The sequence below is a fragment of the Leuciscus leuciscus genome, assembly GCF_965113295.1.
Source record: "Leuciscus leuciscus genome assembly, chromosome: 25".
Classification (NCBI taxonomy): Eukaryota; Metazoa; Chordata; class Actinopteri; order Cypriniformes; family Leuciscidae; genus Leuciscus; species Leuciscus leuciscus.
The window spans coordinates 16,503,266-16,529,320 of record NC_138724.1 but is presented as its reverse complement, the minus strand read 5'-3'; the positions used below and the strand labels follow the sequence as shown (position 1 = coordinate 16,529,320).

Sequence of the window (26,055 nt, the reverse complement as noted above, 5' to 3'; positions counted from 1 at the left end):
TTTGTTTCAGCAGCTAAACTCAGAGGCTTTTGAGGCAGAACAAAACAGAATTTTTGTTTTCCATCCATTATCATTATCCATCATCCTACTCTTTCCCATTTTTATCCTCAAATTTTTCTTTAAACCCTCCATTTTTCAGACCATACAGTCATAATCACCAATCTTCTAATTTCCTGAGGCTATCCGTTTATAAACATCTTTATGCTGTTAATTTGTAAACTCTCATCTATATTTATGTTCACATTCGTAGTTATTCTTTCATAATACAACCTCATAAAGTCCAGTTTTTACTCCTTTATTCATTCCTTTTGAGCATGTACACCGAAAACTAAAACATTTCCCAAGGCCTGTAAAAGATTAAACATTAAGACAATTTGAAGAATTTTTTTTTTTCAAGGTTTCTTCGAGCCACTGTACAAGACTTTCCAAGATTCCTTCTCTAGTTATTCATTGAACACATGGTGGTAACAATGTAGTGACTCTGGGATTTCCCCAGCTGCAAAGTTATGCCTGCACTGTATACAATATACTGTATCAGTAGCTGCACTCTGTACGGGTCAATTACATTTACAGAAGGCTGTAAAAATTGCCTGAAGACTGTATGCAGAAGTTGAAAAGCAGTTGAATTGCCATAATGGGTATTTGGTGTATTAAAATTAAAAAAAGGTAATTCGTAAATTATTAATTTCAGCCATTAAATCAAATTACATGTGCTTATTTGCACTGTTTTTTTAAATATTTTAATGCACAAAAAAAAAAAAAAAAATTATCAAGTGACCATGTGGTCATTTGACTTTAACTGTGTGCATGGCAAAGCCCAGAGCAGGTGAACGCCAAATTTAGATGCATGTCTGTTGCTGTTTTGGGCCTGGAAAGGGGGGGCTCTCAAGTTCAGATTGGGTGCTGCTGAAGTACTGGCACAGCAGTGCGAGACGCGTGATTTCACAGGAACTGTATTTCATAAGGTGAGATTAGAGCCTTTGTTTACTGTTCGGTGAAGCGTGAATGATTGATTGGAAGTGGTGGACGAAGTGTCGGTTGTGCATGCCCTAGTTCAGCATTTCTTTGAAACGAACGCAAAGTTCGTTTCTAGCCGTGTATAAATGTTGAAGTCCTCCTGTGAGAAGTAAAAATGTAAATGTTTCTGTGAAATCAACTCCCTTGAAAAAGGCAGATGAATCGAATTCCTTTTAACTACAGCAGAAGCGTCTTTCTGGAAAATGGCTGGTCACTTCAACCTTTCTATTATATGGCTAAAGTGTCATATGAAAGCATTCTGAGAATTTCTTTTTGGTTTAAACAATATACTTGACATCAAAGATGACTTATAACACATAACCAGAACAATGCAAGTAAAAACATTATATATCTCAGCACGTGTTCGCATAAAAGCTTTTATTTACCTCCAGGACAATGGATGGATCAGATGAGGAAGATGAGCTTCTTGGCGCTGCAATCCAACTGAGCATTCAGGAATCGTGGAAAGACATTGCCTCCCTCGGAAGGTGTGATGTTCACATAAGAAGTTGCCTTTTGGAATCTTGAAATTAAAGCAAATATCTTAGAAAATGTTATTACCAACTACTTTTTCTATCCTGCACACAAATCCAGTGTGGAACATCAAAAGATCTTGGATGCAATATTCCGAGGTGAAATTGCCCTCCAGAATTTATGCTTGCTGTAATTCAATTAGGTTGAATGGAAAATACATATCAAAAAGAACATTTTATTTGGGAGAATTATAATTAGCTACGTTGCTAAGTGCAAGGTCATTTCATCTGGCCCCACAGGAGATCTCTTTGCTCTGCAGGAGCTGTCCGATTATCCTGCTGCATTCACTGAGATGGATACCAAGGGGTGGTACCCAATTCATAGGGCTGCTGTCCAGCAGTCTGTGCAGGTGCTGGAGATGGTACTTTATGGTGAGCTAGAGTAGAAATCACTCCTGTAGTTTTCAACTTTTATACATTTCAATAAACAAGAAAAAAAAAGAAGTAAATTTTAGACAATATCGCAAGTTACTCTGGCCAGTGAAAATATTTCCAAACAAAGCCACAGAATCAACCGTTGCATGTCTCGTATAAACATACAGTAGGATACGTCTACATTACTTTGGATAAATAAAAATGGTATTTTCTTTTTAAAATGCTTTCTGTCCACATTGGCATGTTCAAGCATATTCCAAAAGTTTCTTGTCCGCACTGAAACACTTGAAAACGCTAAAATAATCTTACGTACGACGTAATAAAAGCTCAATGAGATGATACCGAGAGACCAGGCATAATGAAGTTCTCACGTTATTCTTCTAGCACAATTTTATTAGCAAAATATCCCACCATTTACTTGTGCTTCAGGTTGCACTCAATCGCCATTCCATGTACAGTCTAAAACGCCTCAATAAATGTTTACAGGAAGTAAAGTAAATTTTGCGAGTAAATTCATCTTTGCAGGAACATAATATGAAGATTCATACAAAGTAATATTTATCTTTAGGAACACTGTGAAAGTGAACAGCACATAGCAGGAACATACCGGTATGAAGATGGCTTTCTATTGGTAGATGTTAAATGCCATGTTAAAATAGAATTAGAAATGATTATTTACACAAATGAAAGTAAATCCTTTGGAGTTTCTAATTATTAGTATGACCATAAATGATGAGTATTTTAAATTGTAGCTGTTATAAGTAGGCAAGTGATCGCGCCGGCGTCTAAAGGGGTCATATAATGGTACATGCACTTTTAAAAGTTGATTGTACTGAAATGTGTGTTGGCAGTACCTGTACACAACCATCATAAAATGATAAAAATCCATCCAGTGTTTTTTTTTTTTTATCTTATACGTTTTCCCCTGTCTCAAATCAAGCCGTTCGATTTTGTGACGTCACAAAATCGACGCCCCTCCCATGATTGTTGATTGACAGCAGCGTCTCAACACAGACCCGCCCTCGCTCGTGAGCGAGCTGTCAATTATAGTCCGCGCGGACCGGCGCGGTCATTGTTGATACGCTGGAGCACTGTCTATGAGCAGAATGGCGTCTAAGTGATTGTGGTGTTCTGTTCTTCGGTGCAATAAAGAACACAGCAGTCATTTTGATGTTCCTAAATCCGAACCACTGAAGACGCAGTGGCTGAGTTTTTTTTTAAAGGGAATATTCCCCACGATCAACGTCAATGCTTTCATGTTTGCGCGAATCATTTCACACACCAGACTGCTTTACAAACGAGGGTCAGTATAAAGCTGGTTTTGCTAAGAAGCTGCTCCTGAAAAAAGGATCGGTACCAACTATTCGTGTTCCTGCTGCACCTCCAGAAGTAGAAGTGAGTGTAACGTTTTATTAACCTTTATATTAATCTTTATATTAATCTTTGCAAATCGCTTGCACGCTTCACGATGAATGCGGCTGTTTACACTCAGGGTACATTACGGCATGTTTTCTATGTACGACGTTCTCAATATAATTCATAATCCCACATTTATAATGAACAACGCGTTATGGTTATTGTGTTAGAAACGGTGTACGCACAGAACAGAGGGGCGGGGTGAGCAAAGCTCATTATCATTTAAAGACACATGCACTTAAACGGCGTGCTGAAAACAGAGCTGTTTTTGACGAGGTAAAATTAGTGTTTTCTTACAATACTAATGAGAATTTTTTATTAAAGTATATTACAAACTTTTAATTTAGACCCTAAAGAATCATATTAGCTTGTACAAAAATGGCATTATATGACCCCTTTAAAGGTAAACTAAGTAACTTTTTTTACCTTAACTGAACAGCTTCGGAGTCATTGGAATGGTTATATTACTTATTTCGGGTTGAATGGTGGTCGTTTCGCACCCCCCTGGTGCCCGTGAGCGGAAAATACGCACTTGCAACTTTGAGCCGGCGGGCCGCCGGCCGCTGCGTCAGAAAGTCTCGCGATGTAAACAATTGCTAAAGATGTAAAGAAATCTGCTAAAATGCTGTCATTATTGCGCTCCCTCACGCTGTCCGAACCCGAATGAAGAAGACGTTTTAAAGAACGTCCCATCTGCTTTGATGTCGTTGATCTATAGCCTCTGGTGTCTGAGAATCAACAACGAGTTTTTACAACAGTGTTGTCAAATATCTATTCCGAAGCTGTGGGGGGAGCTCTAGAGAGAAACCTGCGAGCAAAAAGCGAGAATACAGCGAAGAAGTCCCGAAGCTACTGAGTGCTGCTTTAAATAGCTAGGCTACTTTTATTTTCCATTCTTGTTCTGAATACCGTTAAATCAAATTTTTTTGCTGTGCAGTGAGGGGAACGAAAATAGCATATAGCTATAGTGTTTGTAAACATTTCGATTCATTTACCTGTAGCCTATACATTCTGAATGTAATATCCTAATAAAATATGATTTATATACAACATGAGTTGACGTCATTCGCCACCGTGGCTTTTTCTATATTATACAACTCGCATTTACTTGGGAATATCCGATCTGTCCGCTCACATGGCAGACGTTAAAACGACGTATCTGATTCATATCAGATTTATTTCCACATATGAATGAGGCCTGAAACTGACCGGAGAATATCTGAATCCATGTGCTTTTTTACTGCTTACATGTTCACAGGTCATATCCGATCCGTGCCACATTAGAATTGGGTCACTTGAACCATACAATGTAAATGCGGCCAAGAACAGCTTTTTCAAATGTATACACTTGGGAGAGCAACTACAAAAAGCTCAGTTTTAGCAGGCCAAAAATGCTGAATCAGTGTGGATGGAAGACAAAACCTAGAAGTAAAAGATGCGTTAGTTTTGACGTAGCCTGAATTGGTTGAGTAAATGATTCAATGACTCACTCATAAGTCACTTGTTTCGTTCCTGAATGAATAATATTTTTTGAACAAATCAATTAAGTGAATGATTCAGCAACTCATTGACAATGATATTGGCGTCACTGAATGAACAAAAAAAACTGTTTCAAGTTCAAGTTTTAATTCAGATATATTCATATATTCAATGGTCTGGTTGAAAAGCTTCTTACAGGTTGAGTTTAGAGGAGGAAACCGCAGATGGAGAGACACCACTGATTTTGGCGATTCAAGCTGGGCTGGTGGAGATTGTCAGGACTCTGCTTGAGCATGGAGCTTCACCTAATAGGATCAACAGCAAAAATGAATCTCCTTTATTATTGGGTAGGTTCTTATTCGCAATTTCTATGGTGTCTTTAGTGCATTTGTAATAAGTTCCTGTTTTGTTTTGGAGCTGTAAGAACAGACTCATTTGAAATCGCCTTTACACTTATATCACGAGGAGCATTGGTGAACCAAGCCTGCCCTAAAAAGTGGACGGCCATTCATGAGGCAGCCAAGGTGGGCTGTACCGACATACTTGCACTCCTGCTGCAACATGGAGGAAACGTCTCGGAGACAGACGAGAATGGAGTGACGCCCATGGGGATTGCCGCAGAGTACGCACAAGCAGAAGCGCTGGACATCCTTATTCACTACGGTAATACTGGTATTAAAAAAAAAAAACTGAGGATGTTAATAGATATTCACAAAGGAAGAATGCAGTTACAAAATTATACATATAACAAACCAGTAAACTAACAGAATTATGTCCTCCACACCACCAGGTGGAGATGTAAATGTTCAGGCACCAAATGGAGACAGTGTGCTATTTGACGCTGCTGGTTCTGGGAATCCTGACTGCATTGAGCTTTTACTTCAACATGGGGCCGATCCTAATGTCGCTAGTCTTTCCTTGCAGCTTCCCATCCACCGTGCAGCATACAAAGGGCATTACCTGTAAGTTCAAAGAAATATGCCACTCCTTTGCTACTTTTGTCACCCTTGATATCTAGCTAAGGTTACATTGAACTTTGGAACTGGAAGCCGTCTAGAGCAGGGGTTCCCAAACTTTTCAATGACAAGGCCCCCCAAATACCACTAGGTTCTGGCCAAGGCCCCCCTTTTGCAGGATGTGTTATTGAACCCATCGACAATACTATGGCAAATGTAGAAATAAATAAATAAAACATCTAGGTGAACATCAGATTATGTGATGGTGTTTGATACCAGCCAATCAGAAAGATTATAGAGATGAACCTATTACAATTTTCAAGGCCAATTCCGATTTGTCATTGAGTTTGACCTGCCAATACAGATTTTAGCCGATTCTGATTTAATTTTTTCTAACTACTTTACAGCACACACAAATATTTATTTTCTATATATTTTTTATAAAACACCACTTTTATCCAAACTGATTAATAAAAACAAGTTTAAATGGGTACATTTTCTATAAATATTTTTGAGTCTTCATTTTCTTGAAGCCTATGAAGTTCTTGTTAAAACACACTATACATGCAAATTATGTGCATTTTTGGTACTTTTTGTGTGAAATCATATTTATTTTGTCCATCAAAAGTGTGCTTTCACTTTAATTGAGCGTGAGCAGCGCAGCAAAAATAGACTCGGCGCCGAAACCCTTCGCTTCACTACTGCTCACGGCACGCGACGCTCCTGCTTGACGCTCACGCGCTGCTCCTGCTCGCGGTGTGAACGCACTCAATGAACATGCACGCCGAAAGAAATTCGCGCTGCTCATGCGCCGCTCGCGGTCTGAACGGCCGTAATTAACAAGGTTTCCTACATGTGCGTTCTGTGTGCACGTGTGATGCTGATGTTACGCCCGAGTGCATTTGAATCGGCATTATGTCAGATTGAAAATCACGTGAAAATCGGCCAGTTCTGGTCACCAGCCGATCAATCAGTTAATCTCTAAAAGATTAGCATTAAAAGTATAATGTTCAGATGCTATGCAACAAATTATTAAAATGTTATTTTATAACAATACTCATATTAACAATTTTTTTCCCCAACTTGCTGCGGCCCCCCTGGCGCCCCCCCAGGGGGCCGCGGACCCCAGTTTGAAAACCCCTGGTCTAGAGACAGGTCTAGCATTGAATGATATGTCTGGAGACAGCAAATCTAATCAGAGTTCAATTACTGTATACACTACTGCTTACACCACTGCTTACACCACTAGAGGTTTTAAATAAACCCCTAACCCAGTGGTTTCTCAACTCTGGCCCTCGAGGTCTACTTTCATGTAGAGTTAAGCTCCAACCCTGATCAAACTCACCTGCCTGTAACTTTCTAGTAATCCTGAAGACCTTGATTAGCTTGTTCAGGTGTGTTCGATTAGGGTTGGGGTTAAGCTCTACAAGAAAGTGGATCTCAAGGGCCAGAATTGAGAACCGCTGCGCTAACCCTATGTATTAAATCGTGAGCTTAGAATTATAAGGTTCTATCACCGTTTAGGGTAGTTCCGAGATATTGAGCATCAAAGTGTTTACATCCCAGCTGGCAATGGAGAGATGGAACCTTTTTATTTTATTAATAACTACTAACAAAATATTTTTTTACAAAAATAACACCACACAGGCATTAATAAACACCTAATGGATCATATTATGTCAAAAACTCAATTTCAACCAAAAGTGGAGATAGAACCTTATAATTCTAAGCTCACGAAATGTTGATGAGTAACTGTCCCACCATTCTAGTTTTCCAGAAAAATTTTCAAATCTAGTTGTACAATCTCTTTCCAGTGCCTTGAGAATGTTAATCCCAGTAACCACAAAGAGAGCACTCCATCTCTCAGGCCAGAGCCCAATTCATGCAGCTGCAGATGGAGGCTATGTCCGATGTCTGGAGCTCCTGGTGGACAGAGGTTTCGACGTCAATGCTCTTCTAGACACGCATATTTCTGATAACTATGGGGACATGCGAAAGACCGCCTTGTACTTTGCGGTCTCCAATGGAGATGTGACCGGCACCCAGTTGCTGTTAAATGCTGGAGCCAAAACGGACCTGGATCCTCTGCGCTGCCTCCTAGTGGCGGTAAGAGCTGGGAGGTACGAGATTGTCAGGATTCTCCTAGCCAGCCAAGCAGATGTGAACTGTTACTTCACAGAGATCAATGACACAGTGTTTCCAACTGCCTTACAATACTGCCTGAGGGATGAGATGATGATGCGAATGCTGTTAAACGCTGGTTATGATGCAGAAAAATGCTTCTGTTGCCCTCATGATACAACATGGGGTCACTCCTCAGAACACACCAGTGAGAAGATTCCAGTAAGTTCACCACTAATGTTCCAAAACCTAGCAAGTTGCCAATGTATGCGCACTCCAAAAGTAAAAGTTCAAATCAACCCAAGACGGTGGACAAAAAGTGTTTTATGTAAGTTTATAATCATTGAATACTTAATCGAATTAAACTATTTCACACAATATATGCTACTTAAGATTGTGACATTAGCTTAGCAACATGCTAATTGCAAACTATTGAAATTAATTGTGAGTTAAATCTCCTGCACACTTTTACGAGCTGATTTCTATAAAGCATTCCAAATATTTTCCAATATTTTTATTTTTATACTACTACAGATTATTTGGGAAATTAACAACAAGCAGTAAAGTAACAAGGTAATTCACCAGGTTTTGGAACAGAGCTGATGTATTTTAAGCTAACTTACCTCTGATGGAATTTTGTTTTCACCTGTGTATGTGGCCTACATGTATGTACCTTTACTTCTGTCTCTATCTTCTGTCGCATGTAGTTATGTGATTTCATCAGCGTCTCTTGGCTAGTACAGTTCTCTGCAAGAGCTGTGCGGGTTCTCCTCGACTATGTCAATCATGTTCCCATTTGCTCCAAGCTGAAAATTATTCTAAAGAAGCATAAAGAGTGGGCTGAAATTACAGAAATGTTGGGTGAGTAGTAAAAGTAGTTCTAGCATGGACACTTAAACTATACTTACAAAAATATGAATGTATAGCATTAGATAAAATTCAAACTTAGCTGGATGTATTCCCAGGGAGTCCTCGTTCACTGCAACACCTATGCAGACTAGCCATCAGGAGAGAGATGACCCCACGAAGGCTGGGCGACCCAAAGTTCATCAACTCGGGTCCTTTCCCACCAGGACTGAAAAGCTACTTGATGTACAAAGAATATGATTTGTATGGAAGAATTATATGTCAGTAGTGATGGTCTCTTCTCAAAGTAAACGTTAAGGAGGAAGCACATTTGAATTTTATTCAGAAATTAACAAGGTTGACATGACCAGATGTTTCGCTAGTTGTCCATCATGAGATAAAACACACTTAGAAGTGTGAGTGTTAAGCGTTTTTAACATCACGTGAATTTTGCATCACTTCAAAATGACTTTGCCTCCAAAGGAATGTCTTGGTGCTGTTTGTGCAATAAAATAATGTTCTAACTGTTGACAAAAACATGTTTATATCAGATAAAAATAAAAGGGTTGATGCCTGTTCTATGAATTCAGGCTGCTTTCTAATTGGTGCCACATACAAGTGTACAAGTGGTGTTTATTGTGTATATGACATTGACCATGTGATTACATGCATCAGCACTGCTAAACTGTGGTTCTAGAATGACCTGCATAATCACAATTGAAGTAACTAAAGCAGGTCATATCTATTTATAGCTTTATGCCCTTTTAACATCAACAAGCATGTTCGGCAACCTGTCAAAGTGAAACCTTTGACTTGCGTATTATCACAATCTCATCACCCAACCTTGTGATAAACTATCAGAAACATTAGACATATTTATTGTGTACGGTGTACTTATCTGTGCCTGTTCAAGTACATCTGATAAAGATGGTTGTGATAACTTTTGAAAAGTGTAACCAAATCATGACAGTGCAATGTATGTTGGTTCTTTGGTTCCGAACTGTCTAGCTTACTATGCCATGAATGGTTATCAAAAAGTCTCAATATTGCAAAATTATTATTATTACATGGAATCAGACCTTTGGACTTCGCTTTAAATGGAAGCACTTCGACTCGGCGCAGTATAAAGTCACGTTGGTTCTAATGACAGAAGTGAGAGGGAGAGCGGGAGAGGATTTTTCAGGAGTGACTTTTTACTGCACCGAATCGAAGTGCTCCCAAGTGCTATTCCGCCATGCATTATAGTTGTCCTTTTTACCCGCTTAGAAAAGTGGCACGTTTTATTTTGTGTCACCATACTTGGTCGTGTAACTACTCGTGTAACTGTATTTAAATAGGGAAAACGTGGAGGTGTTTGGTCGCTTCTAACTTCATCTCTGTTTGGTCCCTAATGAATGAACTGGGCTAAGCTAAGTGCTATCAAAGTGTCGCCGCGCGCCAGAGCGATTGAGTGCACGCACTGAGACGAGAGAGGTATGTATCAACTCGTCTTAGTTAAGGGAATAACATAGTTTAATATGAAAAAACGGTGAAGTATCCCTTTAAATGCATATATAATATAGAGACCAAAGTATTTGGACACCACACCTATATGTGCTTATCTAGCATTAAACTTAGAAACCATTGGCATTAATGGGTACTTAACACAAATTAGATTACTTTTATAGGCCTCCTTAAAGGGGCAGCTCCTATGTTGTTTTTGGCCAACAGTTGCTGACATGTCTCGCCACTACAAAATGAACTCACATTCTTCATGTAAGCTAATCTTGGTGTCCACATGGATAGGCACCATCATATGCAGATACTCTGTTCTGCACCCTCCTCCCCTTAAGTTCCTCCACCAGCTTCCCAGATTAGACAAACAGTGCATATAACCCACACACAAACTCACACTAATCCCAGATACAAGTCAGAGTAAGAGTTCATGCACACAACAGAGACATAGGGTTACAAGTATGAGCAACTTTGGGTACCGAAAAGAGCTTGGAAAGTATGAGGACATAGATGAAGATGAACTTCTGGCCTCCCTGACCAGCGAGGAGCTCCAGGAGCTGGAGAAGGTTATGGCTGAAATGGAACCGGATGAGAACATACCCACTGGGCTAAGGCAGGAGGACCAGACGGCCAAGCGGCCAACGGGCTCTTTTTGCCGAGAGGCTCTGCTGAAGTACTGGGAGGACGAGACTCACATATTGCTAGAGGTAGGGTCTGAATGCAGCAATTGAATAATATGTTTAAACTTTGAGGTACCAGTTCAATTTTTTTTTTTTATGTTTGGTCAGTACCCTTTGTAGGGTGCTGACCAAGTGACTAGTTGCACACCCCTAACGGTACTATTGGAGGTATTCTGAGAGAGTATCCGCATTCACAAAACAACATAAAATGATGGATATATTTGTGTAGGAGTCAAAATAGACTTTCTTAATGGGAACTCAAGAAGTCCCATTTAAATGGGAGGTCTCCACATGCAGGGTCCCAGCTCGGGGATGAACAATTCTGCAGCTTCATTAAAGGATTAAGAATTCGTTTTTTCCCTTTATGAATTAAGGCTAAGTATCTGTGAGTTGTCCACTGAGGCCAGGCGTGTCCTCAATTCTGCTCCTGAAGGGTACTCCTGAAGATATTAAATACCTGGTTCAGGTGAATTTAATAGGTTGGGTGAAAAAAACTCTTTTTTTGAGGTACCTTCAAGGAGCAGAATTGGACATCACTGTATTAGTGTTACATTTAAGTCAGGACTATCAAACTTAGCTCCTGAGTGTAGCTCACCCCTTGTTATAAGGGGTGATTTTTGGGATAATTAGGATTAGCTTACTTTAAGAACAGTGGAACTCAATGAGCAGTTCATATTTTGAAATATAGAAATAACTGCCATAAAACATCCAAATTTCAGTTTCTTTAATGAGAGTACCAAAAACTGTGTAAGTGCAACATTGCCTCCATAAAACATAGCTATTGCTTGTGCAGTTGTCTCAGCTGTTAATAGTCTTTCTTAATTAAGACTCATTGCTTGAGGTATGCCAGTGCTCAACCTTGTTTTCCTTTCTATGGTGACACAGGACAGCATGGATGAGTGCCAGACAGATAAGAGCGAACAGGAATGTGGCAGTGAAGAGCCTGAGGATAATGAAGAGGAGGGAGAGCAACACAATAAGGGCTTTAGAAAGGGGGGTGATGGGGAGAAAAAAGTTAGGTCAAGCAATTGGAACTTTGAAGACATGGATTGCAAGGGGAATGGCATTAGCAGTCGAAAACCTAATGGCATCAATAAAGGTGCCCTCCACCATCGCATTTCTCCAGATAGGCCAAGTAGTAATCCCACTGATATTGATAAGACCTTGGAGAACATCTTGAGTAATGACACCTCCTTGAGTGAAGTCAACCTAAACAACATCGAGAACATATCCCAGGGGGTTTTAGTGAGTTTTGCAAATGCCTTAATCTCAAACACTCACGTTGAGGTTTTCAGCATTGCCAACACCCATGCTGATGACCAAGTAGCTTTGGCCTTGGCCAAAATGCTGAAGAAGAACTGCAGCATCACCAACCTTAATGTTGAGTCTAACTTCATTTCAGGCAAAGGTATCCTGGCTTTGATTGGGTCACTTCAGTACAACACCACACTGGTGGAGCTCCGATTCCACAACCAGCGGCATATCTGTGGAGGCCAAGTGGAGATGGAGATGGTGAAGTTGTTGAGGAAAAACACCACCCTGTTGAAACTAGGCTACCACTTTGACTTACCTGGCCCAAGGATGAGCGCAACTGGCATTTTAACTCACAACCAGGACAGCCAGAGGCAAAAGCGGCTACAGCAAAGGAAAGAGCAAGACAATTTGGAAAGAAGTGAAGAACAATCAAAGACATGGGACACTATGGACAACACGCAGTCTTTTCAATTCCATATTTCGACAGACAAGGACACTAAGCTAGTGAAGGAGAACTTGGTTTCTTCTCATTTACCACAACAACCTCACAGTCAGCCAAGTAGTGTGAAGAATGTGCCGGCTAGGAAAATTGCTGAAATGGTCAAGGAACAAGAAGAGACCGCAATGGATAGTGTAGGTCGAAACCAGGCTAATGCAAATAAAGGACACAAACTCACAGGGGACAAACATAGCAAGAACAGTCAAGATGAAAAAACATTACCTTTGAGAAGAAAAGATGACAGAAATAATCTGGGAGGCGCCCAAGAGGCAACACGTGATGATCTACTGGCAGCCATTCGTGGCAGCAGCATTGGTACACTACGAAGGGTAAGATGTTTAACATTTGTCCAGGACTTGGAGAAGCCAAGCCTTAAAAACACAGTACCCAAATGTATTGCAATATAGCTGGACAGAATAGAAACTTTCAAACTAAGGGTGTGGTGAACACCAACCCTGCCAAGTCAGGTATCATGGAAATTGATTGCAAAAATGTAAGCAACAATTACACTTTATACCAAGACCTGAATGATTTATTCAGTGTTTGTCCTGGCTGAGATAATTTAAGTTACTATGAAATCATTAGCCAGGCAGTGGAAAACACTTCTATCAGCATGTAAATTCTAGTTCAAATTTAATAGATGGACTTTTTCCGTTGTAATGTACATGCCAACCTGTTTGAAAACTTGCTATTTGAGGGTTTCAAATCAAGTGCTTATTTCTAATTTTCAGTTAAAGTAAATTAAAGGATATTTTAGGCAAAAATGAAAATCCTGTCATCTATTTAACATTTCATACCTGTATGACTTCACACAATTAGTCAAAGGTGTCTATAGTGTGTTTCACAGAAGAAAAACACAAGTTTGGAACAATGTGTGGATGAGTAAATGAACAGTTTATTTTTGGGAGAACTATTCCTGATTCTGTTTTCTGACAGATATGGACTGTTTTCTGTAATATATTTGGTAGTTGTAACATTAAAATGACCAGCATTTTCTTTTTTTTTCCTGCAGGTGACCAATCATTATTGTTCCTGAGGTATGAAACAGCTCTGATCAAATTAATCTATATTATAAATATAACACAAATTAAAACTTTTGTTCTCTTTTCCAGTGTTGAAATTGACCTAGTTTTTTTTTTATTATATATACATACATATTTAATCATTTCTGTACCAAAGTACAGTTTGGATAACTTCTTTATAACTTACATCATATGGTAAAAATCAAAAAAGAAAATAGTTGACATTTCAATAGCTTTGGATAATTGAAAGCTCATTCCCATAATTTCGATTCCAACGGATCAGTCATGCAAATAGTTGGTTCATTCTGTTTGATTTGATCAAATAAATTTAGCCAAAGAAAAAAAGATGTATAGGAATACACAGGTATATATAAGATGGCATCGCTAAAAGTTAAAATCTACATGCACTGCGAAAATGTAGATTACTAAAAAATAAATAAAGCACCATATCTCAGGTTTGTAAATATTACCATTTATTTAAGTATAGAATTTAGTGTTTTCATTCCACATTCCAACCCTTTTGTAAGATTTGATGTCAATTGTACAAATCTTTCAGCACTATCCTTAACAGACAAGGACAGAAAATTCAGTTCAGACAGACAATACTGTTAAACCAGCATTAATTGTACACAAAGTTTTGTTGTTTTCTCCATGACCTTAAATGTAGTTGTCAGTCAAGCATTGACCTGTAAAAGCTTCTAACAAATGTACTTTGTGAAGTGTTTTTTTTTTCTTTTTCTTTTTTCTTGATATGACTGGAAATTCTATATTTGTGAATTGATGGCTTTTCACATTCAGGAGCAAGCTGTACCCATGACTTTTGCCGGTTTGAATTCACCGTATATTATTTTCTTGTTAATAAAGTGAACTCAAAAACTCCAAACTGTCTACTTTGTGATGTGCAATGTTGTGTAACGCTGATCGTGATTACCACAGAAATCATATTTAGTGTTCAGCCAATGTGTTCTCATCCTGCAGTGAATTTCCTTTTGTTATTCGTGCAAAAATATATATAGCCTCAATATATCAGCCTGGTGTACATTTACAAGGGAAACAATACAGGGGACATACATATTCTGATAGGAGAACCTCTTACCAAATCTAAGAATGCTAAACTAGGATTTGAATAAGAAAATTGAAGGTACAGAAAAGTAGGGTATGAAAATAGTGTTATCTAAATCATTAATCAACAATTAATAAGGACATCAAGCGTCCCGTCCATCTCCCTTTCCCCACTCACAGGGAAACAAAAACATTCAGGTCAACAAATCATGAATCCTGGTATAAAACTTCACATGGTTATTCCAGGACATTATTTTACAGAGGATAAATGACAATACTTTACAGATTACATGAGGTATTGCACAGATTATTAAAAAAAAAAAGAAGCAAAAAGGCAACAAAAATATACAGCGATTTTGAAAAAAAAGAAAAGACAAAAAGAATGAGAGTAAAATTTGGGGAAGTGAGAATTTAGTATCAGTTACTCTACTTGGTGGGGTTAATGTTGCGGGATTAATCATCCCATTCGTCATCATCCTCAAAGTCTTCCTCATCCTCATCATCCTCATCTTCATCTGGGGGCCCAAAAAAGATGCATAACCACCGTAAATATCTCATTACTTACTGACAGTGGAGCTCATGCTCATATTCAAGTGAACCAAATGAAAAAGGGCCTCAACGGACTTTAAAGGGTTAGTTCAACCAAAAATGATCCCATAATTTACTCACCCTCAAGCCATCCTAAGTGTATATGACTATAGGATATTTTTCTTACAAAAACGCATCGCTTCAAAAGGCCTTTTTTAACCCTCTGGAGACGTATGGATGCGCTTTTTTGGGGCTTCAAAATCTCAGTTACTATCCACTCCCATTTTATAGCTTGGAAGAGCTAGGATATTTTTCAATATAACTCTGATTGTGTTTGGCTGAAAGAAGAAAGTCATATACACCTAGGTTGGCTTTAGAGTAAAATATGGGATAATTTTCATTTTTGGGTGAACTAACCTTTTAAAATGTAGATGATGTGTTTTAAGAATGAACTACTTTTAACTTGACACGCCATCATAAAAAAGCAACGCTAGAGCATTTCTAGTTTGTATGCTCAAGTAATCATACTGGAACCGTCAAACCGAGGAAAAAACAAACAAACACATTTGCAGCCGTTGAGTGGCATGTTTAGGACGAACCTTTGAGAGAGTGAAACAGGCACTTACCCGAGGAGTGGATGGCTTTGCTCCTCTTCTGCATCACCTCCATCAGAGCTCCAACAATGCCCGCTGACTGAGCAGGGGTGGGTGGTCCTGAGTCATTATCTGATACCTGAACATTCAAGAATATAGCAATCAGATAAATAACTGTCCCTAGAAGATTATATAATGACCGACATTATAAAAACGTATATGGAGACTTGAGTTACACTTAAAGTGTCTGATTTGTTATTTTGAATCTAATGCAATCAGTCTACAAGCAAATGATAATAGATCTTTCCTCAGAACTAACTTAACTTTTCTAACCTTTTCTATTTTATACATACAAGTTTCAACATCAATGTGATACTCGCACGCTGGTATAACAGTTGAGAAAGAAATATGATGCGTATCATTGTATTGGATCAGTGCATTCGGTCTTAAAGTGACAGCAGCCTATAAATACCTGCTGCTGTTTATGTCATTAATGCTAATCAAACAGCAAAACACAGCTTTAACAAAGATTAATCTATATTAAATTTATACAGTGAACACTAGTGATATTTTACATTTTAAGCCTAATCATTCCATATCTGGACCTGAGTACACTACAGTTAGACTTTATTTTTTAACTTTGTTATAATGTATTTATCTATGCTTGTAATTAGTGAATAATAAAAAATAAAAAAACTTTCACTACTGACCGTTCACTTGCCTTTAATAATGTTTGAACTTTATTAGTTAGGCTAGTAGTTTTTGCTATGGTATAGAAGTACTTAAAGTGTTTACATAAATTTTTTTACTGATCTGAAAAATTATCTGATCTGTGAATCAAAAACCATAATATAATCCGAACCGTTAGTTTTGTGATCCACTGAACCACTAATTATACATGTCTTTACTGTCACTTTTGATCAATTGAATGCATTGCTGAATAAAAGTAGTAATTTCTTACAATAAAATATATATAAACAATTATATAGAGACAAATTAAATTCAAATATTCTGTGTACAGTTTTGAACTTTAATCGCCACAGCTAACCAGTTGTTTAAAGTGTGCTATGCCAAGTTTTGCCAATTTCTTCGCTGTTTTCTCGCAGGTTTCTCTATAGAGCTCCCCCTACAGCTTCGGAATAGATATTTGACAACACTGTCGTAAAAACTCGTTGGCGACTCTCCCAAATTAAGCCCAAAAAAACCTGCATAGTTCCCCTTTAAAACCCTTTAAAGCTAAATGACAGGGAGCAGGCGATCTTTCACCATTTTCTGAGACACATCAGGATGGGTAAGCGTTTACACTCCTCACCGTTTTGAGTTGGATGCCCTGTCGAATCTGGTCGAGCAGCGCGTCACGTCCTGTGGACGACAAGGGCCTGTTGTTTTGCTCCACTTTCTTTAGCTGAGTGCCCTCCCTGATTTGATCCAGCAAAGCTGACTTCCCACCCATGGGCGAGGGCGTCGATTCGCCGTGACCTCCATCCACATCAGTAGGTGGAGGAGGTCCAGGAGGAGGTGGTGGAGGAGGAGGTGGAGAAGGGGCGGCTCCTCCTGATGAAGGTGGTGGTGGTGGGGGAGGTGGCATAGAGACGGGGGCAGGTGGAGGGGGAGGTGGATGCCCTCTGCTGGGAGGTGGTGGTGGAGGCGCTCCCATACTTGCCCGGGATGGAGGAGGCGGAGGGGGAGCGCTCGTGGGTGCTCTTGAAGGTGGAGGGGGTGGTGGGGCTCCTCGCCCCCGCAATGGGGGTGGGGGAGGTGGTGGCCCGGAAGTATGAGGAGGGGGTGGGGGAGGCGGGCCGCCCCGCGAGGGAGGAGGCGGGGGTGCTGAAAAAGATTTGTTGGCATAAAAATAAATACATAGATACCTCATGTGTTAGTATAGCTTAAAGACCCCATGAAACCAAAATTGGAATTTTTAATCCATGTCTATTAGCTGTGAAGCATCAGTACAATAGTGTACTCTTAAAAGTTGAGAAAATAAACTAGCAGATATATTACAGTATTATTTGTAGTATTTTAGTATATTTTTAATAGTGTAGCGATGTATGAAGCAAAACTTACACACAAGTCACTTTCAAACCAAGACACAGGTTGTACTGAATGTCAGCTTGCTTATTTTGCTCAAGATATGAAATGTTTCGCCCTCACGTGACATTTTTTAGATTGCGTGGATTCCTACTGAAATGATTGGATTTCGAACTCGAAAAGCTCGCCACTGCTGTCCCACCCGCATTTGTTTTAGTAGGTTGGGATATTAGCCAATGGACCACTAACAGACACTTTGATGTCTACATGTCTAAGGTACACATTACCTTCCTGGTTCATCTAACAAGAAAACAGTGCACCTATTTCATGGGGTCTTTAAAGCTGGAGCAAGACTTTTATTCTAGAGGAAGACCCCTACCAAAGTTTTGAACCACAAAAATCACACCAATCAGCAACAAATGGCACTTCACACTTTACTTTCTCAAGGCATATTATTAAGAGATCAAACATGTTAAAAGATCATGAAGAATCATGAAACATCCACATATATTCTCCCATAAAGTTGCATTAAATGTAGGTTAAACGGAACTCGGTTACACTTACGATGCACTTCAGAGTGTTAAAAAAAAAAAATCTTTCAAAACAACTCATGCCAATCTGCACAAAAATAAAAATAATTCAGACCTCTTATACATGCAAATCTGAGCATGAAACACACGTTCTACCTACCGCTCCACCTAGGAGGACCTGAAGGAACACCACATTGATCAAATATAGAAATGCTCATATATCCAACCCAACTTCTGTGTAAAAACCTTGGAGGAACATGTTACAGGCCAGCTACATTATTTTAATATCATAAAAGGATGAATTGGCCTTTGTAGTTACTTGTGAATTTTAAGATTAATTTCTGAGAGAAAATTGTTTTTGCATGTAGTTAGAATGAAGTTGCCTTCGGAAAACTATTTTTGTAGATTCAGGCCAGACTTTCTGACAGCGCATGGTCGATAGTCAAACATGTCAGTGTGAGACGGCCACAAATCGCAGGTGTTCAGTGCAGCGAGTGTCTCACCTTGTCTCCTCAGCTCATTCTTCACAGCCTCTACACCACCCTTCTTCTCAATGAAGTCGTAGATGACCTTAGACGTCTCCTTGTCTTTCAGCTGGGCCTCAGAGATGCCACACATGTCAAACAGGTTCTTCAGCTCTGGGTCCAAATTATTCAACTGCAAAACAAAACAAAGGTAAAGCAGTGAGACATTCCTTTTTAATAACACCTCTCATTAATAAACCAATAAACATTTCATAATGCTTAACGGATGATTAGCTAATATATATTCACATAGCTAGGAATATGAGATAACTTAAACATTGCATAATGGTTACCAGATCATTATTTAATGTGAATGCTTAAATCATGAGATCATATCATCATACACTTCTTAAAAATCTAAGAAGTGAAATGTAAAAATGATTTTGACAGATGGATTACAATGATTTAAAACTTCATTAATAAATCATTAACAAACATTATGTAATGCTTAAAAGATCATTAGTTAATATATATATTCAAATAACGATTATATAACATGCTTGTTAATGTTTAAATGAACTTATCAAACATTACATAATGATCAACAGATCATTAATGTAAATTTAAATGTCATTCAACTTTCAATTCATATGATCAAGCACTTTTTAATAATCTACCAATGATTTAAACAGAATGTTATTCAATGATTAAAAGCTTATTTGTAGATGTACATTTGAATGTTTAATAAACTATTAAAATGTCTCCTTGCTATTTTTTCCTGAAATATTCATAATCATAACTTTTGCACGTGCTTTCCACCAAAATTTATATAATTAACATAAACGTGCGATTGGTCGACTAGAAAAATCTTTAGCTGGGGGGGATCCCTAGTTAAATCTCATTCTCTAGCATAGAACTGAATGAAGAATAATACATTGATATTCAATATTATTTTAATATATTTTCCGTCCAATTTTGGTGTGTTAAATAAAAGTGCGGTTATTTATTTTATTGGCTTGTATTTTTTTAATTCAGACTCAGTAAAGTTATTGACTTTAATAAAAAAAATCTAATAATAATAATACAATTATATATTAAAAAAATATTAAATATTAAAATAATAAAACTCAATTAAAATAAGAAATTAATAATTAATAAAAAACATAAAAATAGATTCAGAATTTTCGGTTTCGGCCCAGAATTTACATTGTTCAATTTTCAGTTGAACATCCGGATCATAGCTACCAAACACCTTTCTGCATTTGTACATTTGTAAATATAAATAAGTGCATTAAGTAATATATGAACTGAAATCGAATGACATTAAAAAGGTCATAAATTGAGAAATCAGTCAGTCCAAAAACAGCTTTTACTGAAACCAATCTCAAAAACGCCTCGTTTCGCATTTTGTCACATTATCACGTCAAAGTGCAACGAGAGACCGCACATCTGCAGAAGATGATCAACGCCTACTTCATCATTGCCTCTTTAGCCTTCTCGCACATGTCATGTAGAAGTAAACATGAGACAGACTAACAAGCTACAGTTAGTCCAAAATGCCGCCGCTAGAGTTCTTACGAGATCAAGAAAATATGATCATATAACACCGATTTTATCATCACTGCATTGGTTACCTATAAAGTTCCGTATTAATTACAAGGTATTGCTACTGACTTATAAAGCCCTAAACGGCTTAGCTCCAGTCTATTTAACGGATCTTCTATCGCCCTATAATCCATCGCGCTCTTTAAGATCACTAAATTCAAGGCTTTTGGTCATACCTAGGATATCCAGAACCACCAAAGGAGGGAGAGCATTTTCACATTTGGCTCCAAAACTCTGGAATAGTCTTCCTGATACTGTTCGTTGCTCAGACTCGCTCTCCCAGTTTAAAACTAGATTAAAGTCGCATCTCTTCAGCCAGGCATTCATATAATCCTACAGTTCAAACTACAATCCGGCCTCTAGCTCATAAATGCCAGAGGAGAACTGGCCCCCGACTGAGCCTGGGTTCTCCCAAGGTTTTTTTTTCTCTCCATTAGGTCACCTGATGGAGTTTTAGGACACCATTAGGTCACTTGATGGAGTTTTTCGGTTCCTTGCCACTGTTGCCTTTGGCTTGCTCAGTTGGGGATATTTTGGGGATATTTAATTTAATTTTATCAATCAATAAATTCCTCTTGAAACAAACTTTGTTGTATTATTTTAATTTAATACTGTGAAGCTGCTTTGATACAATCTGTATTGTGAAAAGCGCTATACAAATAAACTTGACTTGACAGACGCATACACAGGATTACTCCAGCAACAATACGATAGAGGATTACAAGAAATGCTAAAGTGCCAGGTTGTGTCTTTGCATTGCCTTCCTTCTGATCCTGACGATACGAAAACGTAGACAAACTTTATTTTTAACGACGTTCCAGTCAAAAAGACACTGTTTGTTTGTTCGCTTCATTTTACTGCGGATTCGTTTTTAAACAAGACACAGTTAGACACAGGCTTCTCAGAGAGATTAAAATAAAAGATGCTGTGCAACTACATTGGATTTGACAGTAATGTCGCAACACACGAGTGTGAGTAACAGTGTTTACCATGTGTCACTATTGCTTTGTCTGATACAGATTGTTTGATATGTACTGAGTATTTATACTGTAGCGCCGCAGTCATATTGAATAATGTGATAGTTGTGATTTGCTTCGGCACGCATTGAATTATCGGATACGGAAAAACACTTGTAGAGAACGATGCTTTTGTTATTGTTTTGACTGTCATAACTGTCAACTATAAGTACTTAAACTAAAATTGCCACAATCAAGACTTATAAAGCACATGTTTCACATTATTGGCAAATGTTTCAAAATGTTTTTCAGCACCGGAAGTTTTCAAAACAATTCCACATGTTTATTGGCGGGGACGTTGAAAATGATTTTAATATGCAAAACTGTTACCCAATCACAGTAGCACGCCTTTCAAACAGGAGGGTCAAAAACAGGATAGAAAATAGCTTATTATTTCTAAATTAGGATGTTTTTTGATATCAAAAATCTTGATAACATTATAATTGGACCTCAGAGAACATTATAAAATAAACAATGCAGTTCATTAACCCTTTAAATTAATGTTAGCATTCAAATGTACATTAACAAATACGCTTTTAATCATTGTACAACATCTATTAAAATCATTAGTTGATCAATATTAACAAGCATTTCTAGCTGTTAGAGTATATATTAACTAATGATCTGTTAAGCATTATACAATGTCTGTTAATGATTTATTAGTGAAACTTACAAAGGTTTACCTTTCTTTTTTTCTTCATATACAATAGTTTATAGTAGACACATATTAAACCAACACTGAAGGAAATGTTTGTTTACTAGATTTCATAAATTAAATACTAATGCTTGCAAGGCAGCAAAAGAATAACATTTTAGGTAAAACTAGAAGTTTTTTGAAGAAAATCTGTGCGAACGTCATACTACAACACTAAGGTGTTGTGAGTGGTTGCCAGGGTGTTGCTAAGCAGTTGCTAATGTGTTCCGGCTGGATTGGTTGGGTGTTCTGAGTGCTTTCTTATTGGTCCAAATCAAAAATGTAAGTAAAATGGATTATTATTATTTTTACCCTTGAATTCTGTCTGCTAGGTAAAACTATTAGCGCTCCTCTCCTCTATAAGCCGAATAGTTTGAGGTAATAATTTTATATTTAGAGTTAAGGGTCTGTTTAGATCACCAACCTTAAGTATGAGCAATAGTATTAGTGATGCTTGCCTTAGTAAGCACAACTAAATATAGATAGAGGGAGAAAAAGAGAGATATTAATGATAATATGCCAAAACGATGAATAAATGGATGCAAAAGCAGAAGGCCCAATCACATTCCAGTATGCAAACAGATGGAAGACAGCCAATCGTAACTCAGTCTGCAAATACCACCATCACTGCAGGTTAGTTTTTTTAAATGCTGAACTGTAAGTTAATGGCTTCAATTCAACTTCAATCTCTTTAGGTAGAAAATGAAAACGAGCAAAATAACATGTACAAAATAAAATGAATAAATATAGATTTTTAAAGATAACATTTTCAAGTGCAAGTTAAAGGCATTTTCAAACTTTAATCTTAAATATCTTTAAAGAAATTAAGATTAAAGAAACTCCCTTGAAAGTGTTAATATCTTTAAGAAATATTTAATAATATACATTTATTTATTTTTCATTTTTTCTATAGTTTCTATAGACTTTAAAGGAAAACGTTTTTAGAAATTGAAAATAGCATTACAGCTAAAATAAATTTAATAAGAAATTTGTTTATACAATAAATAAAAACGAATAATATATATATTATATATACAGACTGTATAACAGTGTACATTTTCTGTCCCCTCAAAATAACTCGACACACAGCCATTAATGTCTAAACCGCTGGCAACAAAAGTGAGTACACTTGAGTTTCTTGTGAGTTTCTTAAAGAGAAGTGGAAGTTAATTGGAATTTAAGTGGAAGTTAATTAGAACATTTAAAGAAACTTAAAATGCATCAAGGCTAAATAAATGTAAAAAAAAAAAAAAAAAAAGTATATGTTAGATTTATTAGAATTTGCATTAAGAGGAATTTTTAAGATACAATCAAGATGATTCAAATAAAGTTTTAAGAGAAATTTCAATGCAATTCTGCCTTGCAAGCACTATCGTAACCCAGCGTTCATGCCGTTCTCAAATACAGCACAATCCTGCCACCTTGTGGGGAAACTGCTGTGCTAACGGTAAACATTTCTGGAAAAACCATCGATTATGACATGCACAACATTCCAGGAGCATGCATAATGCATAATGCAAAACTTAAAACGCAAAACCTTCTTCAGAGAATCTGCACATTTTTCCAGTGACTTCAGTATCACCATCCCATTTGACTGGACTAAGTGGCCTGAATTTCTGAATGCGTCATAAATGGGCAATCTTCATTATTCCCAGAACAAACGGTTAGCCATGAAATAATGTAAAATCCCAAACACAGTGCAAGTATGTGTACAAACGCAATCTGGGTTGTTTAGTGGGCGACAGGCTGCATATTCAAGCGTCAGATGCTTCAGCCTGCATGAACACAAGGCTATTGAGGCATTTCATCATGCCATTATTACACAGGTCAGCATTGTTTTCCTATGAGTGATTCTTCAATATGCATGTGAGAGCGTGTACGACATTGAGAGCGTGTGAGTGTGTCGGTGGGGGTGACAGAGCAAGTCATTGTTGTGTACTCACATCGAAGCCCGTGTTGGGATCCCATCCTACATGACCGATGTGCCTGGAAAACATTACGTTAGGCAAAGTCAGAACGGCTGTTTTTGAACATGGACAGAAAACGACTAAATAATAAAAATAAAGACTCATTAGAAACGGAAAAACAGCATTTGATTTGCATAACTAATGTCACTTCCTGCCTACACAGGAAGTACTGAATCAGTTACGCTTCAAGACTCACTGGAAGTTGCTCGGTGTCCCAATGTCAGCCTTTGTCAACTTCTTCCTCTTGCCCTTGACTTTCTTTTCCTTCTTGTTAATGCTACTGTGAACCATGTTATTCATGTGGGAATTGTTGTGGAAGCGCATGTTGTTTATCTCCGGATTCTTGATGTCCACCGTCGCCATCGGGAGAGTGGGTCCTGGGCACATGACAAAAGTTATCAGCTACCGTCTAACAATCTCCAACCTGTTGCACACATTTCCCTGTGAAAGTGACAGGAGTCGCCTCTGGCCGAGCTCTGAGAGTTTGTGTTGCCAACAACAGCCGATTCGGTCCGTGCGTAAGAGCAGAGGGGGCGTCTCAGAAAGATGTGCTTCATGAATGAATCACACACACATTCCTGGAGGTTTATGTATTCAAAGTCCAGATGATGCTGGTGTGGTTGGAACAATAATCATAGTGTCAAAAAGCAAGAATAAAACAAAAAATAGAAATAAAACTTCATTAGATGAAAAAAAGAGAACATCTTCATTTCATTCAAAATAAATATGACCGCATAACGCAAATATATAGCAGTGACCGGCAATGATACTTTGAATCGTGACACATACCATGATTCTCATCATAGCAACATGTGGGTGATAAAAAGCAGCTTTCATAGAAAGGAACGCGCTGGAAAAACAGGCTTTGTGTAAAACTTTCCCTAAAACCACGACGAGCATTATCACTTTCAAGATAACCAGAGTTCATAGACGACATATGATGTGCTTTAATTCTATAGACTGAAAACAAGTAAATAAATTAATAATATTAAATTATTACTATAATGCCTTCAAAAAGTCCTGACCAATTATTCACCTTTTACCAAACAGCCGTTTAAAAATAAATAAATAATAATAATACAAATAAATACTGCTAATAATAATTCTGTTAATGTATCAATTCATACATAAAATGTAGAAATAATAATTATTAAACAATAATATAAATAAAATAAACAGTTTATCAAAAATATATATTAAATGCATTTAAAATATGCACAACACTTATGTATCAAATGCATAGTTATGAATAAATAATAATAATAATAATTCTGTTTATGTATCAATAAATAAAATGTATACACAATTATTAATAGCAATAACAACAAAAAGACAGTTTATAAAAAATTTATATATTAAATACATATAAAATATAACGTCACAAAAAAGTATGCATCAAATGCATTAAATGGATATAGTTATTATTACTAAATAATAATAATCGTATAATTATTTGTGCCAAAAGCAGTAATATTATTTATGTAATAAAAAAAATCCTGCCCAAGTCCTCAAATTGTAAAAAAAAAAAAACAACTTTAAAGTAATAAGCAGCTTTTAGTCTAAGTAGTTTAACAATTGTCAAATAATATAATAATTATTAGTAACTAACTTCTACGAATAATACTAATATTACGTAATCTAATATTTCTTTGCGCCAAAATCAGAAATATTATATCATAAAAAAAAAGCTGCCCTGGTTTTCAAATTGCAACAGCTTATTACTGACACATGTAATCATGTCTCAAAAGCTTCAATCCACACCATGTCAAACACTGCAATAATAAAAAATAATAATAAAATTCATGTAGTCTAATAAATGTCAAATAAATTATATAATACAATATAATATAGCAATATAATATAATATAATATAATT

General features: G+C 37.3%; 3 protein-coding genes across 7 annotated transcripts in view; 2 read left to right on the top strand and 1 right to left on the bottom strand.

Moving 5' to 3' along the window:
* The first annotated feature begins 22 nt into the window (after positions 1-22).
* On the top strand, positions 23-9,851 carry asb15a (ankyrin repeat and SOCS box containing 15a). Of its 4 annotated transcripts, none has more exons than XM_082159304.1 (10): positions 23-965; positions 1,410-1,505; positions 1,612-1,649; positions 1,791-1,922; positions 5,009-5,167; positions 5,289-5,483; positions 5,611-5,782; positions 7,591-8,119; positions 8,605-8,758; positions 8,863-9,851. In XM_082159304.1, exons 1-10 carry the CDS (start codon positions 844-846, stop codon positions 9,030-9,032), a joined length of 1,767 nt encoding a protein of 588 aa, XP_082015430.1. In that variant the 5' UTR covers positions 23-843; the 3' UTR covers positions 9,033-9,851. The 4 variants fall into 4 exon arrangements, with proteins under 4 accessions (XP_082015430.1, XP_082015429.1, XP_082015428.1 ...); XM_082159303.1 differs by having other exon boundaries at positions 5,286-5,483; XM_082159302.1 differs by having other exon boundaries at positions 5,238-5,483.
* Positions 9,852-10,375: 524 nt separating this feature from the next.
* Positions 10,376-15,126, top strand: lmod2a (leiomodin 2 (cardiac) a). Its single transcript, XM_082159333.1, has 3 exons — positions 10,376-10,944; positions 11,803-12,999; positions 13,683-15,126. Exons 1-3 carry the CDS (start codon positions 10,699-10,701, stop codon positions 13,704-13,706), a joined length of 1,467 nt encoding a protein of 488 aa, XP_082015459.1. The 5' UTR covers positions 10,376-10,698; the 3' UTR covers positions 13,707-15,126.
* Positions 15,071-26,055, bottom strand: part of wasla (WASP like actin nucleation promoting factor a) — a 26,679-nt gene continuing 15,694 nt past the window's right edge. For both annotated transcript variants that reach the window (XM_082159332.1, XM_082159331.1), the window contains 6 exons: positions 24,376-24,556; positions 24,156-24,198; positions 18,937-19,090; positions 17,188-17,702; positions 15,909-16,014; positions 15,071-15,269 (listed from right to left, as the gene is read on the bottom strand). In XM_082159332.1, coding sequence (XP_082015458.1) covers positions 15,208-15,269; positions 15,909-16,014; positions 17,188-17,702; positions 18,937-19,090; positions 24,156-24,198; positions 24,376-24,556 — 1,061 coding nt within the window. In that variant the 3' untranslated portion in view covers positions 15,071-15,207. The remainder of the gene's footprint in view (positions 15,270-15,908; positions 16,015-17,187; positions 17,703-18,936; positions 19,091-24,155; positions 24,199-24,375; positions 24,557-26,055) is intronic.

Excerpts from the sequence above, each read along its gene's own strand:
- asb15a (XM_082159302.1), top strand. The coding sequence starts at position 844 with ATGCATGTCTGTTGCTGTTTTGGGCCTGGAAAGGGGGGGCTCTCAAGT. Across the intron at positions 966-1,409 it reads CAGGAACTGTATTTCATAAG|GACAATGGATGGATCAGATG; the intron begins GTGAGATTAGAG and ends ATTTACCTCCAG. Across the intron at positions 1,506-1,611 it reads GACATTGCCTCCCTCGGAAG|TGTGGAACATCAAAAGATCT; the intron begins GTGTGATGTTCA and ends ACACAAATCCAG.
- lmod2a (XM_082159333.1), top strand. The coding sequence starts at position 10,699 with ATGAGCAACTTTGGGTACCGAAAAGAGCTTGGAAAGTATGAGGACATA. Across the intron at positions 10,945-11,802 it reads AGACTCACATATTGCTAGAG|GACAGCATGGATGAGTGCCA; the intron begins GTAGGGTCTGAA and ends ATGGTGACACAG. Across the intron at positions 13,000-13,682 it reads GCATTGGTACACTACGAAGG|GTGACCAATCATTATTGTTC; the intron begins GTAAGATGTTTA and ends TTTTTCCTGCAG.